The sequence below is a fragment of the Polyodon spathula genome, chromosome 14 (assembly GCF_017654505.1).
Source record: "Polyodon spathula isolate WHYD16114869_AA chromosome 14, ASM1765450v1, whole genome shotgun sequence".
NCBI classification, from domain to species: Eukaryota; Metazoa; Chordata; class Actinopteri; order Acipenseriformes; family Polyodontidae; genus Polyodon; species Polyodon spathula.
Genome location: NC_054547.1, coordinates 7,205,203 through 7,224,956, shown reverse-complemented (window position 1 = coordinate 7,224,956; position 19,754 = coordinate 7,205,203). Strand labels below are relative to the sequence as shown.

The 19,754-nt window shown below is 36.0% G+C and overlaps 3 protein-coding genes across 5 annotated transcripts; 1 reads left to right on the top strand and 2 right to left on the bottom strand.

The window, feature by feature from the left end:
• Positions 1-929: 929 nt before the first annotated feature.
• Positions 930-3,509, bottom strand: LOC121327083 (low-density lipoprotein receptor class A domain-containing protein 1-like). Its single transcript, XM_041270872.1, has 6 exons — positions 3,483-3,509; positions 3,197-3,263; positions 2,115-2,255; positions 1,813-1,947; positions 1,185-1,313; positions 930-1,075 (listed from the first exon to the last, which is right to left on the bottom strand). Exons 1-6 carry the CDS (start codon positions 3,507-3,509, stop codon positions 930-932), a joined length of 645 nt encoding a protein of 214 aa, XP_041126806.1.
• Positions 3,510-4,320: 811 nt separating this feature from the next.
• Positions 4,321-9,277, bottom strand: tmem59 (transmembrane protein 59). 2 transcript variants are annotated; one of them, XM_041270301.1, is made up of 8 exons: positions 9,035-9,277; positions 8,650-8,755; positions 8,319-8,413; positions 7,696-7,848; positions 7,314-7,395; positions 6,000-6,126; positions 5,702-5,819; positions 4,321-5,389 (listed from the first exon to the last, which is right to left on the bottom strand). In XM_041270301.1, exons 1-8 carry the CDS (start codon positions 9,188-9,190, stop codon positions 5,240-5,242), a joined length of 987 nt encoding a protein of 328 aa, XP_041126235.1. In that variant the 5' UTR covers positions 9,191-9,277; the 3' UTR covers positions 4,321-5,239. The 2 variants fall into 2 exon arrangements, with proteins under 2 accessions (XP_041126235.1, XP_041126236.1); XM_041270302.1 differs by having other exon boundaries at positions 6,000-6,123.
• A 4-nt stretch (positions 9,278-9,281) lies between these two features.
• On the top strand, positions 9,282-19,751 carry tceanc2 (transcription elongation factor A (SII) N-terminal and central domain containing 2). 2 transcript variants are annotated; one of them, XM_041270304.1, is made up of 6 exons: positions 9,911-9,987; positions 15,554-15,639; positions 15,936-15,970; positions 16,800-16,940; positions 17,394-17,474; positions 18,593-19,751. In XM_041270304.1, exons 4-6 carry the CDS (start codon positions 16,809-16,811, stop codon positions 18,938-18,940), a joined length of 561 nt encoding a protein of 186 aa, XP_041126238.1. In that variant the 5' UTR covers positions 9,911-9,987; positions 15,554-15,639; positions 15,936-15,970; positions 16,800-16,808; the 3' UTR covers positions 18,941-19,751. The 2 variants fall into 2 exon arrangements, with proteins under 2 accessions (XP_041126237.1, XP_041126238.1); XM_041270303.1 differs by lacking the exons at positions 15,554-15,639; positions 15,936-15,970; positions 16,800-16,940; positions 17,394-17,474; positions 18,593-19,751 and adding exons at positions 9,282-9,701; positions 10,339-10,532; positions 10,905-12,549 and having other exon boundaries at positions 9,846-9,987.
• Positions 19,752-19,754: the final 3 nt, after the last annotated feature.

Sequence of the window (19,754 nt, the reverse complement as noted above, 5' to 3'; positions counted from 1 at the left end):
CAATATTGTGCTTTTATTTTTTAAATCATTTTGTAATTTGATGGTGAATTGTAAATATTTACATTTCTGTACATGTTAGAACTTGATTTGTAAAATGCAACTATCTCAAGTACCTTGTGAACTTTTACAGATAAATAAAGGATTTGTTGTAAGATTAGCTTTGAGCATTGACACAACTGGAGAGTACACAGATAACCAAACAGAAAAGACAAGAATATTATCTAAACATGATTTCATTGTTATAAAACAGAATGTCATTGTTGACATGAGAGCCTGGTTACAGTATCACGTGGCTTGTGTGCTCAGTAGTGTTTTGTATTACACCCAAGAGTTTTCTCTGAAGTGACCAGGACATTTGTATTGTCATCATTTGTTAAACCCAGCTAGACTGTTTCCAGTACAAGCAGTTACATTTTAATAATAACAATGCTGGTATGAAATAGAAACTGCACCTACAAAAAATGGAACAAGTTATTTACCACTTACTGTATTTAGTAAATGTTATGGTAAACATTTAAATATGTACACAAATCTACTGAAATATATACAAATTGAACAAATTACATACAAATACTATTTGAAATACATTATTTTGTACAAAACCTGTGTCAATTTAGAAAACACTATACAGCGTTGTATAGATACTTTATTTGCTAGTTTGTTTTATGTAAGTGGAATAGACTTTGTTTTACATCATACTCTACAAGTTTCATCAGCAATTGCACAATTTGGCTACTACGTACATGCAACTTATATATTTGACAAATCAGTTTGGTCAAGGTGTCCCTTTATTTCCAGAAAAATCCTAATCTGCAACTTCCAAGTAAAGCTATTTTCCTGTTTTGGGAATAATCATGAATTATAAAGACTTTATTCAAAAAAGCAAACTGGTGAATAAAGTGCCATGTGCTTGATCCTCTTTGCCATAGTCACGGGGTGCATTTATACTCGTCAAACCAGTCTGTGCAGTGCTGTACCCCGTCTCTGCACAAGGATCTGGGAATGCATTTACAGTACTGATAAAAAATAGATGTGCAAGGCCACCAGTTTGGCCCACAGGAAGGACAGTTTGCCACTGTTGAGGGAAAGGATACAATATTAGGTCCTTTGAATACATGTTGCAGTATATATGGGTTGTAAAGTGTTTGCACCAGTAGAGAATCAGTAAAGACGTCTGTACTTACACATCCCTACTTCATCAGAGCAGTCTCCACAGTTATTTATATCATTGCATTTTTCATCTATGTAAATCCAAAACTGGGGGTTCCCACATTTAAAAATCAAGTATGCTGGCAGGTTGTTGGGTAAATCAGCTGGAAAGCAGGGCATTAAAGCCATTCACATCAATCACATTTTGCTTGTTTTGTAAAACAGTACAATTTGTTGCAATCAACATTTTCACTGAGACTATTGCAAAAGCCTCTCAAGGCATTACATATACAGTAACGCAACTGTCTGAGCTCACATGTTACACTACAAAAACAATTAAAGGAATAGAGGTGAGGCTTTTTTTGTTGTTGCTAATTTCACCCCACTTTCATACTAAATATCTTGATATCCCTGATTAGGTCATTGTCTTCCCTTCAGATCTATGTAAAATATTTCAATGAGCAAGCCATCTCTCCAGTCCTGCTGTTATCCATTTTCTAGAAATGCAGGGTGGGGGATTTCTCTTTTTTTTTTTGGTGTTATTTTGTTGAACACATAAACATGGTGTAATATGTAAGAGTAAACCACAACTAGCCATTTTTTTGTGGTTTAAAGAATGAAGTGTCAAAGCATAATTTACAGGTAAAAAGAAAAGGTTCTTACTGCAGATCTCAGAATTTTCATCTTCACCGTTGGCACAATTACTCATTCCATTGCACACGCTGGAAGCTGGGATGCATGTTACTCTGTCATCACACAGATAACCTGGCATCTTATTTGAAGTGCAATGTCGGTTAACTGCAAGACCAAAACAGCAGTTTGACATCAATAGTCAATTCATGGAGAAATAAGTGTGTAATTTGTAGATTGCTATCTTGACCCCAGTATAGTGATGACATTTGAACAACACATTCTATAATGTGTTACCATTTTAAAGAAGAACAAGAACAAGAACCACAACTGACCTGGTGTCCTCTGTGGAATGCCAAAAATAATGGCTAAAGCAACTGCAGCTGCCATTATTGCCAGTCCCAGCAACACAAAGACCGAAATACAGACACATCTTCTGCTGCAGCATTTACAGTTTCCGCAATCCTCACAGCAGTCTGTCAGCAAGAAAAGTGACCGTCATGTTGCTTATTCTACTCTTACAACAACCTGCTTGGTGATTATCTCATTTACTCATCCTTCTTTCCAAGTGCAAAAAGTGCATTTTTTAAAATTTTTATTATGAATGAAAGAGTCACAAATTCTATAAAGCGATTCATGTTATAAGTATGAAAAGTGACAACTGTCTATAAATCCAGTTATTTGGTTACAGATATATATGGTGAAAGAAATTTCTCGCTAAAAACCATCCCAACAAATCTGGCTCATGTTCTTTTATTGACATCAAACAGCACAGTGATAATATGCTATTACCTCTCCAATGTATTTATATTGCTTTCATCACTGGCACGCCTTAAATTGATGTTTCTGTAAGATGTCAATAACTTGTCTTTTAATTGTCCCGTTGGCTAGAAGAAAATAGCTGAATATTAGTTATATTCAATGTTTACACAAACACTCTCATTCATTGTCTACTTTACCATCAACCAATGTGAACAGAAAGCAGTGTTAAAAAAAAAAGACACACACTGTATATTTCATAAATTCTTTAGTACAATTCCACATGTTTTACATAAGAAAAACATCTAATAGACTGTCAGGTGTAAATTTAAACAACATAGGTTTCATAATTTTGCTTAAAAATGAATGATTGATCATTTAAAGTACTGGACAATATACATTAAAAACAAACACTATGATACAAAATAGAAAATTACCTGAGAGGTACACCAGGAATTCTTTCACACACCAATCCTATATTCTTAATGAATTATTACTTCCATATAGGCACAAATAATCTTTTTTATTCTTTATTATTTTTATGTAGATGCGACACTGTGGCATCTCTTTACATGGTATGGAAAAAACATCTGAAGTGCACAATGAACTTCTCTATTTGACTTTTATTAAAGGTTTTTATGTAAAGTGTGAGCGTTACCGTTTTCTCTTCTTGATAATATTGAGACAGTTGAACCTAGTGAGGCTGCATCAAAACTCCTACTTCTCTGAAAAAAGTAAGGAAAACATTGAATCATGTTTTGTTTCTAGTCAGTTGCAAATATACCACTCCAGAACATGAGTTCTTTCAATCACACTTCTTACAGAACAACTAATACATAAGTTACTGGTTACCATGACTATGTTAAACATTTCGTTTTTTATGACCCCCCCCCCCCCCCCAAAAAAAAAAAAAAAAAAAAAAAAAAAACACATTAACGAAATACCTGAGGGTGAGTCTTGTTGAACCTCATCTTTTAGACAAGTTTATTCCTCCACAGCTTCTCAGTACCCAATGGTTGTATAATGTCCCTTGAAGCAGTACACAATTAATTATTTGTTCAGCCTCCGATTTGCTTTCAAATTCCTTGATAATGTACACACCTTACACCACTATCATACAGTAATTCTGTCGCTTGGCTACCAGAAGAAACAGAGCCGAAGCAATAAGAGTTATGTAATGTTACCTGAGCAATTGAAATCAAGTATCATGGAAACAACCAAGAGTTTTACTGTCAATCAATTACACGTTTGTGCTGACACTATTGGGAAATGTCCAGCCCTGGCAAAAAGTGCAATGGTGTAACGCCTCCTTCTACTGTTTGTTCTGGCAGGGTCCAAGTAGCAGCTAGTTTCTATACGAGCTATTCTGTAATGGCAGCTACAGATGGGATCAGTCAAGCTTGTCTCTAGAGCTCTTCTTGTGTACAACTACCTCACTTCTCTACAAAAATGTGCATAACAGGTTAAGGTCATCCACCAAGATTTTGGCACTGGTTAAACACAATAATACACAGTAGGAATAGAGTATAACTTTGTAAACGTTGGTTGTGTGTCTGGTTGTTTGTGTGTATATGAATTAAAATGCAATGGCATTTAGTATGTCCCCTTTTCATCCATCCATTATTCCTATCCTTTCACAAAAAAAGTCTAAGTAGACTATGCAAAAAGACCCTTATTTGTTTTATACTCATTCACAAAAAGTATTGATAAATTCTTATCAATAATAATTTTTTTTTTTTTTTAAATAAAGGGACTCCAAAAAAAGAAATTACAGACAGCATGTCAATGTTTAGCATTTTTTATGTAAAGAAACATTAAACAATAACCCAGTAACATTTTATTCATTATACAACAATTTTTAAATGTAATTTAATTTTGTTCTACACTAATATTTTGAAGCGTAAAGCTCAAGTAAAGAATATGATACATTTAAATGAAAACGAGAACATTAGAGCAATGAGGAGAAATTTGTTTTATAGAAGCATGCAAGGCATTCCACATAATATTTTTAAATGTTCACTGTACTAGTCGTTTTAGATTAGATTACCCAGTTAATATTTAACAAAAACAGCTGCATCACACCTGCCATCTGCTGGTATTAGAATGCTAAATCCTGTGCTAGCTTCTGACAAACTTAGATTTGTTTTACACAAGACCAATTATCTCCCAAGAGTTCAAATGCAACCATAACAAAAGAACAACTTCATTAAAAGTATGCTCCTAGCCATGATTACTATAGCAAGTAAACTGAAGCATGCCAAACAAACTGATCTATACTATACTCTGCATAACATTGACTGTCAATCATCAGCATTTAAAAAAAGTTTCAGCTTTTTTTTTTTTAATCTAAAAAAAGAGAAAAATAAGCAAACAGACATAAAATTAGTAAATTAGGATTTTCAAAAATACTAGATAAAAGACCTAGTACATGTCAAAAAATGACATCACTGCAGGTAGAATAGGTATGGTATAGTTTAGGTTGTGTGATGCAACAAAAATGCATCAATACATTGCAATAACAACAACAATCAATATCTCCTTTCCTAGTGTAAAGCTTTGGGGGGAAAAAAGTAAGAGCACGCAAAACAGAGCAGCAGTTATTCATTTTATTAACATAAACCCTGTTAGAAAAACTGGTAAGACTAATAGATGTTATCATTGACAGCCCATTTGGTTGTGCCAAGCCCAGCACTAGTACATCCTAAACGTTTGACTGGTTCAGGTTAACTTTTGATGGTAAAGGCCCAGCTTCTTCTTCAGCCATTGAACTGATGATAACCAGAGAGGATGGTGGGTATGGGGTTAGTTTCTGGTCTTTCACATATTCCAGATCTCCATAAATGCTTAATTTCTGAAATAAAAAAAGTAGAAGCTTTAATACACTATAAACAATAACACTTTGGACTCCACATTTTATAACTATAAATAACTTAAATAGCACACATACCCTACAAGGATATAAATAACATTACAGCTTTGGTATCCACAGCATGTAAAAAAAAAAATTGCCCATGTAGTTCAAGCTACACTAAGTTTCATCAGAGCTGGATCAGTGTTTTTCAATTTATAGCTACAAAATGTAAATGTGACATCCAGCACATTTTTTACTTTAAGAGTGAAAACCTGTAAGTCTGAGGAATATCCAAATGGCAAACCATCTCACCTCAGATGGTACATACTGGTCCACAGCAGTTGCTACTGTTGCACAGCAAATCCAGATCAGCACCAGCACAGAAACAACTAGTGTAGTTGTCAATATCCAACCAGGCAGCCAGGTATTCCTGAAACAGGTACGTACAGCACACACAAGTATTCATGGTAATTTCTATTAACATCATTAGTACAAAAATCAAAAGGAAAGAATGTTCCTTTAAACCCAGTCAGTATTAATGTTCTGGTACAAATCACCCCCTGGCATTTTTACAAATATTTAAAACCAAAAGTATTGATGTCTTACTAACCTTGAAAGACACTTAAATAAGTTATGGTCCTCCTTATCAACATTATCTGCGTCCACTCCAATTTCTTGTTCTTGCATGAAATTCTTGTGGTTTTGTTTATAGACTGCATCGTCTGGGTGTGGATCTGCTGGAATATGACAATATTTTAGGGGGGAAATGTATATATTACACATACACACACAGTACTCCCTCGCTATAAGGCTCTCGGTTATAACACGCCTCGGATATAACGCTATTGCAGCATGTCCTCCAATCCCCTATACTAGTGATTCATGCAATATTTCTACAGTAAGCAGAGTATTGGTGTTCAAACTATAAACAACTTATCAGTCTAACTTCCGTTTCTGTCTCCCCTTTCTGATACAGTATCTGAACTGAAGAAAAGCTGCACTGGCACTTTATAACACAGACATCTTATTCAACATTCATTTTATAACTAAATAAATATTAGGCCCATTAATGGTTCTCTTTCCTAATGTATTTACTTTTTTGCTGCGAGAGGAGCTGCAGCTTTCTCCAGGAGACGAGATGTGTCAGCTTCGCTTCAGCCCTGCTCTGTCACTTTGAAACGAACTCCCAACCAGTTTAACCCCAGCTATTTATAGTTTAAAAACTGCTAATTCAAATGATCCACGAGTGATAATGTTACCTTTTTTTTTTTTTTTTTTTTTGTAAAAAAATATAGTTTAAGTGCCTTTTAATTTCAATGTAAAAACGAAGTGATATGTCATTCACTTACATAGTGCTCCCTAGATAAAATAAAACATAAAATCATTCTACACACCACACAACCCAGACGTCTTGCGGGGTGGAGCCCCACCAATATTGAAGAGAAGCCCGTTTATAACTCTCCTTCGGTTATACATTTCACATTAACCCCCCCCCTCCCCCTCCCCCTCCCCCTCCCCCCCGTGTTAGTGTGACTGAAGCACTGATATTATATATCTAATAACTCTATCTCTCTCTCTCTCTCTCTATATATATATATATATATATATACTATATATATATATATATATATATATATATATATATATATATATATATATATATGCAATTTTTTTAAATTGTGCTATGCTGAAACCTTGAAACTTATTTCACTCAAAATCAGGATGTCTTTCAGATGAAAAACAGGTCTACATGCTGTTGCTCAATGTCCTACATTGCTCTTTTTTTCTTTAAAACTTCCATTATATCTATCTCATTTATCGAGATATATATCTATCTCATATTTATCGAGATATATATATGATAGATAGATATATAGATAGAGAGAAATGCACAGATATTAAATATACAAAGTACTGTGCTTACATGATTCTCTGGCAAATGATGTGTCCTTCAGCTCCTCTTTCTGTGGTTCAAATTGTGGCATAAACTGAATCTGTGGCTCAGACTAAATAGGGAAATTAAAACAAACAGAGCAAAACACACAATATGATTGTATGCATTTTGTTCCTTACACAAAGTATCTTCAAAATATTTGCTATTTAAAAGTGCTTCTTAAAATAAAATACACTTCGCTTTTGTTTTAATGTCACGCCTGGCAACAAAACCTGTTTTTCGTACAGTATTTAAATGGAGATTTTATGCATTACTTCTCAGAAGGGTAGAATCAGCATTTTGTATACCTACAAGCAAGTTCAATCTTTTTTTTATTTGTTATCATCTACAGTAATAGGTTAATTTGCATTACCTGAAATATAACTACTTTGCCATCATCAGCCTGGAGGTAGAATGTCCATGAAGATGTTATGAAGCTCTGGGCTGAGCTCATCATATCATTCCAGAATCCACCCACAAAGGCAAGTGGAAAAAGGAGATGAATCCTGGGCATCATGTCCAACAGCTAGAAACCAACCAAACGAAAAAAAATTCTGTTTGAAAACAGTTTCTCTTTTTTTTTTTACTTTCTATATTAGAAAGCAAACTACATTTTCTGTATTTATTTTATGTGTGTTGTATCTCAGGTAAAAACATCACTGGCAGTACAGTAAAAGTATTTTTTGTTTTGTTCTGGCAGCATGAAATACAGCTGTATTGACCAATAGTTACAAATATGGCACTGAAACCAGCTTTTTAAATTTGTTTTATTTATTCAAACATTTTTAATACACAATGCTTAACCAGTATTTGATAGTCAACCTTATAGTGTTTATTTAAAAAAATGTGTATGTATATGAAAACAGAATGGCCACTCTGATATAAACATTGGCACCATTTGAATTATAACGACTGTATTGTTGTAAAAAAAAAAAAGCCTGCCTGGTGTACCTTCCAAAGCCATTTTCACATTGCAGTTATCTAATCTGACCTCACCTGTTCCTGTCTCTGTTCTGCAAATGGCAGTTGACTCTGGCATCCAAGATTACAGGCATACTGATCCTGTGACTGAGAATAGGCCTCACGGCAAGCTGAAAATAACAATACAAATTTAAACTACTACTGAATTAAAGGACAAAACATATTCACCAGTTGGCATATAGAAAATAACTACAGGCACAACGACGCTTCAGGTTTTGTTATGCAGCATTACAAAAGATATTCCCTCCCACGCGTGTGTTGTGTGATGCTGTCTTTATAAATGTTCTTTTCACACAGCAACCTTGCCCATTGAGAGATGTAACATATATAACTGTAAGAGGATTACCCGAATCACATTCGGCCTTCGTCTGGTTTAAGTCTTCTCCGTCGTTTACAAACTGGCAAATGGAAAAGAGCCGACAGCCCCTCTGGCAAGCATACAGCTCCTCTTCCTAAAAATACAACCAAATAACAAAATCAATGATTATTATTTTATTTTTTTTGCGTTATTAATTATGTAAGACCTACCACTCCGCGCGTTTGTTCTGGCGGAAGTTAAAATGTAAACACAAACATTCCTAATATCTTTACATAACAATTTATCACGTATAATGTTGCAATTAAAAACACAGATCCTTCTAACATCTACAAGAGGCACCCGTATAATTAATATGAACACATTAAAATAAAATACGAATATTTTCTATTTATTTACAAACTTCAGTACCTACCCTGGGGTATGTGTGCAAACTGTAGGTCACCTGGCAAGTCTTGTGGCAGGAGGCCGTCTCCCCCAAAACACCATCAAATACATCGGCGGAACTCGAGCTGTAGGTGAACAAATAGCAAAAAGTCAAGCAAAACCCAGATAACTTCCACACCTCCATTTTGGTTTGTTTTTCAAAACAAAAACCCCACAGTCGTCGTTTTCCTCCTTCCTTGTTCCTTGTTGTGTTACGCCTTAACGAAAGTATCGCGAGAAAATAAATGCTCAATGTGCCGAAGCAGTGAAAAACAAACGACAGCGCTTGTGGCTCTGTTTCACCTTGGCGCCAGGGTGTTTATGGAGAAATAGGATCCCGAATTGATAACGAGAATGTTGTTTATAGCTGCTCTTTGTTCCTAAAACGTTACGGAATTAGTGTAATAATTGCACAGTCAGCCCAGCAGTAGATACAGTGTCAGCAGCATCCAATGCGATTGAATCTGAATAATGTGTCTTCGAACATAAAAGTCATCACAGAGAGACGGGAGTGAGCAACAATTCAGTGTATGAAAAGTAATAGCCCTCAAAATAAAATGGACAAGTTTGTAGTACGATTGTCAAAAGGTGAAGCTAAGAAGGAAGTGAAGACTCGAGGAAAAATCTACAGGCAAGCAACTATTGAGTCTTTGCGGGTACGTTTTTTGGTTTTGTTTGGATGGAGGGCATCATATAAGTTAGATTAGTAACATTGGGTGAGAGGAGATCAGGCCTACATAACCATCGTTACGACAGAAGAACTGTAATAATATATCCTAGTATTTCTACCTTTTTTTCAGAGAGTTGTGGTGATAGAAGATATAGCAAGATTCAAATCAATGCTGGAACTACCTGGCCAAACACAGGAAAACCTTGTATTAGCCTTGACGGAACTGAACAAGAAGATACCATCGAAAGAAGTGTTGCGATCAACACAAATTGGTGAGATGTAATGAGAAGTGAAATAAAACGTTGTTGCTGTTTGCCCTTTTATTTTAAGGGTCGTGCTAGACATACAGTAAATGTTACCTGTCAGACATGTTGTGAGTTGTGCTATAAGGGAAAAGCATTAACAGTTTAAACAGCAGCTTTGGGCTTGATAAAATGCCATGTTATGAATAGGATTACTGTATTTTAGCGGTTTATTTGACCACCATATACCCTGCTGGAATAAGACAACCCTGGATTCTGTTAAAGCATTTTACAGCACTGGTGAATAGCTTTTGGTGTTATCAACCACAGTGGTTGGATCACACCTTTCTTCCCAAAACTGGCTAAAATCCTAAATTCCAGGTCATACTGTAAACAAGATGCGGAAGCATTCAGATCCTGAAGTTGCCAGTCTAGCCTGTAAAGTTTACAGGCAGTGGAAAACATTCATTGAAGAGAATGCCAATAAGCCCTCGATAGAAGTCCGATGTGACCAGCAAACAGAAAGCCTCAGGAATAATGCTAGAAAGCTGCTGTCTGAGTCCATGGAAGTGGAGGTATGTAGCATACTGGCAGTGGTTCTTTTTTGTTTTTTTTTTTTTTTTTTTTTTTTTTTGTTTTTTTAAATGCACAATAAACAATGCATGGCAGTTACTTGCAAAGTGTGTGTGTACTGAACATTGGCATGTGAAACGTGCCTCAAAGAATACTGTTGCTGGGGTTCTCTTAAATCTAATTAGCTTCAGTGCCCTTCTCAATGTATCAGTTTAGTTCTAGTTCATTTCTAAAACTGTAAGTAAGCATGTAAGTAGACATAAACAAGTACTGGAGTAAAAGCAGACTTCCTGAATCAAAAGAAGTTGTAGGAGAAGCTGCAGGTAAGTTCTGTGCACTGAGTCTCACAGCGATTCTGTGTTTCTCATTTCCAGGCTGATCACCCCCTTGTTGAAAACATCGAGAGAGAGGTATTCCACCAATGCTCTCGACTTATCAACGGGGCCTACAGAAGGACTGTACGAACGCTAGTTTTCGCCTTAAAACACAAACCTGATGTCCGGGCACAGGTCAAAGACAGCAAGCTACCAGTGAACCAGTTTGTAAAAACCCATAAAAAATAAGTCTGATGTTTGTCATTGGGTTATACCAAATGGAAAAACTAATGATGTCCATAAAAGCAGGCTTTTCAGAACTTGACTTTATTCTTTCAGTAAATCCTTGACACATTTTATAACTACTATATGAAAGCATTGTGGTTGTTGTGATGTAGATGGTAATGTTTTGTTTTTTTTACCGTGATAAATTAAACACATAAGAAACTGCTGTTACTCCTTAAAACTGAATATTTTGTGTAAAAGAACCAAATGGTGACGCAAATCATGCATACTCTTGTCTTAGTCTACTTCTTCATCCTTTGCAATGGTTTACTGTGGTAAAGTTTTATTCTGCTGGCGAGTAAATCAGTCTGTGCATAGATAGGTTCTTTTAAAAATGTTAATATTGAATTTCATGCAAAAAAAACAATAAATTATGGATTTTTTACCACAATGTTTTACACTGTATTTATTTAACATTTGAGTGTTTTTATGATAATAGTGTGTCCGGACCGTATTCCGCAAATTGCAATTACTTCTGCTATTTGACTGCTTGTCGTTTTTAAGTGTACTTTTTTTTTTGCTCCTGCACAATGAAATAAAAAATAAAGTTGTAGTGTTAATTAATTACCAGTAGGTGGCAGTGCGCCCTAAATGAAATGTGAAGAATGCGTACTGATCGAGAGGTATTGTTGCAGAACGCAGACTGGCACAGCGGAGCGTTCACAGGCAGCTCACACAGGGTAGTGCTGGCTACGCAGTTGTTGTTACCGACATGTTCATGTAGCACATCTAACGTTAATAAGTTTAAAAAAAAAAAAAAAAAAAACTGTGAATGGATTAATACATAATTAGGCCATCTCAGTGCAAGAGCATGTGCTAATGTCACCTGCATTTAAAAAGCGCTGTATTAAGATGCCACCTGTAACAACTCTCTTCCCTTAATAAAGTGATGGAAAATATAAATTACAGATCATTTACCCAGTCAAATAGCTAAACGTACAAAGACCAACCCCAACTGTAAAACCTAACCCTAAATTATGAGTTGCACACGCAGTACTATGCTGTGTGAGCTCCCTGCAAGAGCTAAGCTGTGCGTGCCTTCGTTCTGCAGCGATATACTGTTGTATAGATCAGGGACCTGCAACCTTTACAATGCACATATACTGTATCTGACGGACAGGAATATATTTTATGATTGTGAATTAATTAATGTACAACAGTCTATACTTACTGTGTCTCAACCTGTGTGTAATATTGAATAAAATCAGGGTCATATATTCTGCAGTGCATTTATTTCATCATGCATTCAACAATAGACGAGCAGGTGTATATTACTGTACTTAAATGCAGACTAACTGAAGGAATTATTTGCACTGTACTGTTCATACGTACATTTTGCTCAGACCAGGCAACAGAAAATGGTTTCCACAACAAATGTAAATGATATACTGGTGCTTTTTTTATAGTTCACTTATTGAAATGAAACTATAATAATGTGTAACAGAAAATACAATCCTGATTTAATATATTTTTTACGACAAATGACATTAACACACATTATGAAATAACAACAAATGTCACTACGTTATTTACAGTTGTCAAAAAGATTAAAAGTGCTGCTTGCTTGGGGTACTTCTGAGGCTCTATTTATATCTTTATGAGTTCCTTTAAAAAGTCAAGTGTTTGTTAGCAACACTTTAAAATAAAGGCTAACTTTGGTGGCTGCTTCTTAAAGCAGTACCAAGCCTGTGATAGCTGTCAGCATTAAGAAGGCAGCTAGAACACAGATACTGATGAAGACGATGTCGCTGGTGTCATGTTTTTTCCAGCTGTCTGAAACCGAGGTGTCTGTTTCCACTGGCTGTGTTTCCACCAGGTTCTCAGCCTTTTGGGGTCACCCCCTGAGATGATATTCACTGAGGTTTTCTTCCGTTTGGGGTCGCACAAGACTTCATACTGCTGCCTGTTCTCCTGGTGTCCCTCAGAGAAGTCAACGTAGAGCAGGGCTTCTCAAACTCGGTCCTGGGGACCCCCCTGTGTCTGCTGGTTTTCATTCCTACTGAGCTCTCAATTACTTAACTGGACCCTTGCTTGAACTAATAATTTGCTTAATTAGACCTTTTTACTTGTTTTCAGCTCTTAAACAGTTGCAGTTCAAGTTACTTATAAAAAGTTATAGTTAACTTGAAACATGCAAACTGTTCAAGAGCTGAAAAGAAGTAAAAATATCTCCAGGACAGAGTTTGAGAAGCCCTGATGTAGAGGGTGTTCACTATCACTGTGGTGTTTCTTCTTTTCTGCAAAGCAATTGAGTATGATGCAAAAGAGGCCTGAAGATCCTTATAATTATGGGCCATGTTTATAAAGCATGCATTTGACAAGTAAATGTGTTTCAGCATTATGTATTTACTGGAATAGTAATGCATGAAACTCCAGCCTTGTGACCAAAAAATAAACCCTTTAATTGTAAATACACACAAACTGTAAGGATTCTAAAAAATTCCCCAAAAAACAGACATTCAAAACACCGCTGTTCTTAATGTTGATTTTACCTGAGATGCTGTGTCACATTAATTGGAATGCCTTCAAAGAGAAAAAACAAATTACAACGTATCAGAAATGCAATGGTCCAAAATGAGACGTAAAAGTTAAAAACAAATGCTATCTAGAACAGTTGAGATAAAGGAACTACTTTTATCCCTAGAATCTAATAGCAAAAATAATTTCCCTTTAACTTTAACACTGAAACATTTTGAAACAAAAAGACACTTATAAATCAGAAAGAGGTTTGTCTACAGAATGGAAAAAAACCCACTTCATTTAAGAGCTCATTAAAACAAGAGCGTGAAAACTTGCTTTCTGTCATATTCTATAATCTGTGGATGACCCTTTGACCAGCAGATCTGGGTAAACATATCCATAGATGATTAGTCCCTGGATGGCATTATGAATGCAAGTTGCAACATGTAAAAATAGTAAACTCATAACAGCTTGAATAATAGCCCTATTGTAGCTATGGCCCCTCTGCCCTTTCTAGGTATGATCGAGGTATGCAGGTATTTTGTGTGGCACTCACCTCCCGTGTAGGTGACAGAGAAGCCCTTGTTTGCAGAGTTGCGGGCGTTGCTCAGCACGATGAGGAGTTTGTTGGCTTTGGAGAGAAGGAGAGACAGCTCGCCCCCACACCACCTACCCAGCAAGGGATCCGAGTCACTGCTCCCATCATAAACAGCCACAGAATCATAGTGTCGGTCAGGCTGTTCCTGTCCTCCAAAGCCATGTCAGAGAAAAACAGCTTGATCCTGTATCCTGGGGCTAAGCTGATTGTCCAGTGGCAGTTAATATTGTTGGGGTAGACATTAGGATACTGGGGGCTTGTAAAATTACCTGTAAGGGCTGTAACATACACGTATTAGCCATCAAACTCAAAATACACATGTGTTTCAAAGACTTTCAAATCACCCAATTATAGACACACTGGTTAGCATTACTAAACTTACTGTGAAGTGAGGCGCGGTAGCAGTGTTAAAATCAGCCTTGTTTAGATCATTAAAATAGATTCGGTTTTACAATGTTTGTTGTTAAAAATACTGCAGATTTATTTATTTTTTAATTCAATATCATCACATTTCAAGAAGAAGGCTGTACTCATATCATATTGCTTTAGTCATTAATGTCATTACCTGAGAAAGAGAAATATGACTGAAGTTCAGGCTAACCACCAAAGGCCGACTTTCTGTTTTGTTTTTTACACCAGAGCAAAGATTGCCTTCACAACTTTGAACGTTACATTTTGACAATGCATACATGCCAACAGTCCTTATATGGTCGAGACAGTCCCGATTTCCTAGAAAATGTCCCGTGTCCCGATGCATAGGAAGAAAGTCCCGATATTTACCCATAGAAACAACAAAAAAAAAATGTATTCTGCATAGTACAGTTAGTGAAAAGCATACGCTCTTTGTGCAGCTGACACATCTGCTGATCACTAACTTACTAGTATACAAAGGTAAGAACGCTTCATTGTGTCTATGCTTACTGTGTGTCATCCCCCATGCTGAACAGTTTCCAAATGTTGGCAAGTATGCATGCACAAAGTCTAATATTGTTTTCCTTATGTGGATAGGATTACTATACTGTAGTGTTCATTGTAGCATTTTTAGGATTTTGGTGTCTGACAGCACTTTTACTAGTAGTAGTAAAGCATAACCATTTTCTAATTCAATTAAAATTCAACAAGTATTGTTTTGTGTAGTTAAAAAGTACCTATACAGCTACAAGTGTATGTGTCAGTTGATGAAAATGTAGCCATTTCGTTGTTCTTAAACATGTAAAATAAGCAGAATACAATGGTTTTTCAACATGCATCGCTTGTCTGTCTATGTTTGCACCATTAACTAGTAAACTGTGTGTATATCTCTATAAAATAAAACGTAACACATATCTGATTTTAATATTTAACTCATTTCTGTTTAAACTCACAGAGGAGAATGGAGGCATGGGACCAGGCAATCAATTTTCAGGCATTTCTAATGTGGCATGACTTTAGCATCGGACACAGCTAAGAGAGGTAACGCGTGTCAATAATTAAATAACAATGCAGTTCTTCAATACAGCACTGGTTTAATTTCCTATGCCAATAAACGGTCCCACAAGTATGATTTATGCGTGCGTTTCCTTGTTGACTTAACCAATACAGGCTTTTAATTGTTTACAAAAACGGAGGCATTGCAAGGCAACTGATCAGTGAAATGAATAACAAGAGGAGTGCATAGCTGTAGCAACCAGAAGCAGTGGCAGGCTGTCACAAGAGTTACACACAGGTGTTATCGAATTATTTAAAGCACCACTTTATTAATTAAACAGGTGCATGAAGAGGATTCAGGGGAAAGATACAGCAGGTATGTAACATTCTGGCTACTTTTGACTCACAAACGCATTAGTTATTTAATTGTAAAAATGATAGGCAAGCACCGATGTATAATTGTATGTAGTAATTTAGGATTACTTATGTGATCTGCATGGGCTTTTCTGTACTGGGGAAACAAAATATATAAGTAACTATAGAAATGTCATTATTATTATTATTATTATTATTATTATTATTATTATTATTATTATTATTATTATTATTTATATAATAATAATAATAATAATAATAATAATAATAATAATAATAATAATAATAATAATAATATGCATTTGTACATTAAATATCATATACAGTGTCTATCAATTATAAAAAGCCAGCCCAGAAATAACATAAAACTATAACAGTTGCCTACAGAGCATAGAAAGTAACCCCCCCCCCCAAAAAAAACTGATGCCTTAGAAACTTGTTTACTATTTACAGATACTAACAACAGAATCACTACTTTATGATACTAACAAAAGCATTTTCATTCGTTCCAATAAGCATAATGCTAAATCATCCTTAAATTGACTGAGACAATAGATTCTCCTGCACGATTACTTACTTAAAATGTTACACCTTTGGCATGCCCTTTAAAACATGGAATGTGGTTAAATATGCAACACATTTTAATGATATGATTGACTACAGTGCTTCTGTATTTATGAAGTTATACAAGTGACTTCAAAGTATTACAGCCCTATGTGGAGTCCCTAATAGTGTAACATTCAATTTTGATTTTGGAGCATCTGTACTGTAGCATACAAAGCAAGATTGTGTCTATCTCGTTTTTTTTTTTTTTTTTTTTTTTTTTACAGAACTCTGTTATGGCTGCTAAACCCTCAAACCCACAGCTTGCTCGCAAGTCCTCTAAAGCCTTGCAGAATGCATCTCAAAGTAATGGGATGATCAGCCTCAAAGGATTACTAGCCGCACAGAAATTTACAAGAGGCCTAAAAGTAACATTATCTTGCTCTTTCATTTCAAAGCACTGTGGTGGCGCTGTATAATTATGATATGATCCTGCGATGGGTTGTCTATTTGCAGTAGTGATTAAATGCATGTTTATCTCAGATCCAAGCTAGTAAAGCAAAATGTCACTTAGATAAGCTTACCACAGTGAATCTGTACTATCATTTTCCCATAATTTTCCATAGTTATACTATGCATTCATTGTAATTTACCAATGTTTTTTTTTTTTTTTTAATATTTGTAGCCTCTCTGGGCTTTGCAAGCTAACATACATGCACTACTCTAATACCTCTCTGGGCTTTGCAATGCTAACATACAGTGCACTACTCTACATGTTTTACCATGCTTTCACTATGCTTTATTACTATGCTTTATTACTATTACAATAGCCTGTGTTTTTATTTATCTTTGTTACAACAGTATTTGTCTTTGATTATCAGGAACGCACTGCTTTGAAACTAGCCTCAGATAGAGGGACTGGAGCCCGTCTGCGCAACTCTGTCACTATCATTGATGACCAGGTAAATGTAATCTTCTGCATGGGAGTGGGTTCTGATATCATATCTGATTTTAGGAGAAATAAAGTGCATGGCTAAACGTGTGTTTTTTCACAGGACTATGGCATGACCTTCCTATAAATCCAATGTGTATTATAAGCAGAGAAAACATGTTTCTTTACAGCAGTAACCCCACAGCCCTAGTAACTAGATTATTTACAATCATTTTTCAATATGTCATCATTGTATTATATAGAAACACACCACAGGCAAGTTTACAGAGTGCAGGGTAATTCAGATGATCTAAACAGTGGTGGATTTGACATACTACACTATTATTTTAGATTTTATTTTTATAACCTTAGTACAAACATTTTAATTATCTGAGGCAGTATTAAGATTGACATTGTTTAGATCAAGTGAAGACTCTGTTAACGGTAGGAAAACATTCATAGGAACATTTCTAGGAGTGCTTGCTGCATGCCTGTTTTGCGTTTTGTATATTTAGAAAATACAATGGACCAGAAAGCAGTATAGGAACATAAACACAGATCAATATTTGAACAAGCAGAGAAAACAAGATCATATATTCATAGCAGGGACTGTAAACTATAAATCAGATTGCTCAGGTTCAGCCTGTCACCATCCGTCAACAGATAACCTTGCAGTTCAGTTATTGCGCAGTTGTATCAATATTTGAACACCAGAAACTGCAAAACAGAAGATAATCTATCTCTTTAGCTTCAACTATAGACAGGTTAGTTGTGCTGTTAGTCATAATGATCCAAGCAAGTAGTGTTTAGTGATAGTGTACTGCTCTTAATACACTTTCCAGTCCACACACATCTCACGATCAGCTGTAAGTAGTTTTCAGGTGATTTTTTAATTTTTTTTTGTGAAGAACAAGAAGTGTTTTAGTGAAATGCAATAAAACGGTGATGTGGATTTACATTATTTTTAGTTCAAGTGATTCAAAATGCCTATAGATGATTTCCTGCTTTGAGTTTGGTCATTCATTAAAATTTAAAAGCTGCTGAACCCCAAATACACTCTTGTACTTAGTTTAATGTAATTGTCTAAGTTCTATTATAGTTCACTAAAGTAGCCCAACTAGCATCCACTACGTTTCTCCATTCTTGTAGGTCCCTGACACTTCCTCTAAACCCAAAGAAAAATTCTCCAGCACCCTCGTGGCCACACTGATGCAAGAGTATCTCCAATCTAAGCTTGAAAAGGTTTCCTACGATCCAGCCCTCTGCACCAAACTGACACAGGATCTCAGCAATGAGATCAAAGACATGGTGAAGAAGAGCACCCCTCCGCGGTACAAGCTGGTGTGCGTGGTGACGCTGGGCAAGAAAGCCAACGAGGACGCTGTGGTGGCAAGCCGCTGCCTGTGGGACTCGCATGCTGACAGCTTCACCTCCTACACCTACCAGAACCGCACCCTCTTCTGCATCGCTACTGTTTTTGCTGTGTATTCCGAGTGAATTTCTTCTATTTCTGTGTTTGGTTACAGCTCAAGTATCTCAAAGTGGACTGATAGCACCTATAGACTATTGCACACTAGCCACAGTTATACAATGACATATCTGCTATTAAACCTAGCTTTAAATTTTTTTTTCCTGTGACACTAAATACCATTGCCATAGTCTGAAATAATAAGTGACCCTTGTTTCCTGGATCTGGATGTGAGCTGGCCTGTAGCAGTTACCTTGACCAGCACATAGAGATGCTGGAAAAATGTGTTAGCCGACAGCAATGAAAGTAAGCAGCAATAGTAGACCACCAGAGCATCTTCTTCCCCATGACCTACTGTTGCTACCTGCCTAACTTCACTGCTCACCAGCTCTAACTTTCCCTTTGACATTCAGAACTGCTTCCAAGACTTCCTAACTGCATTGCAGATAGGAACCAGACTGTTAAATTGAAAAAAAAATATCCAATGACATTTTTACCAAAGTCCCTGAGCCGTCACTTAATGTTCAAAAGAATCGAAAGACAGGTACAGACACCAGACATTTCTTAAGAAAAGACACTCCTTATTTCTGTATTCACTTCCATGCCCTTGGGACCACAGGCTGTACATATCAATACAAGAAGAGCAGATTTGTTTAGCTTTTACTCTGCATTAGCAAGGAAAAGATCATACACATAAACTGTTTGAAAATGTTTGGACCATTGAATTGAGTAAACTGGTAATAATTAGGCGGTTTGTCAGAATCTGTTGTTAGTTTGCGTTGAGGCACGTAAAGAAGAACAGTTAAATTAAGTCAATAAAGTATTGTGAAAAAACAGCTATAT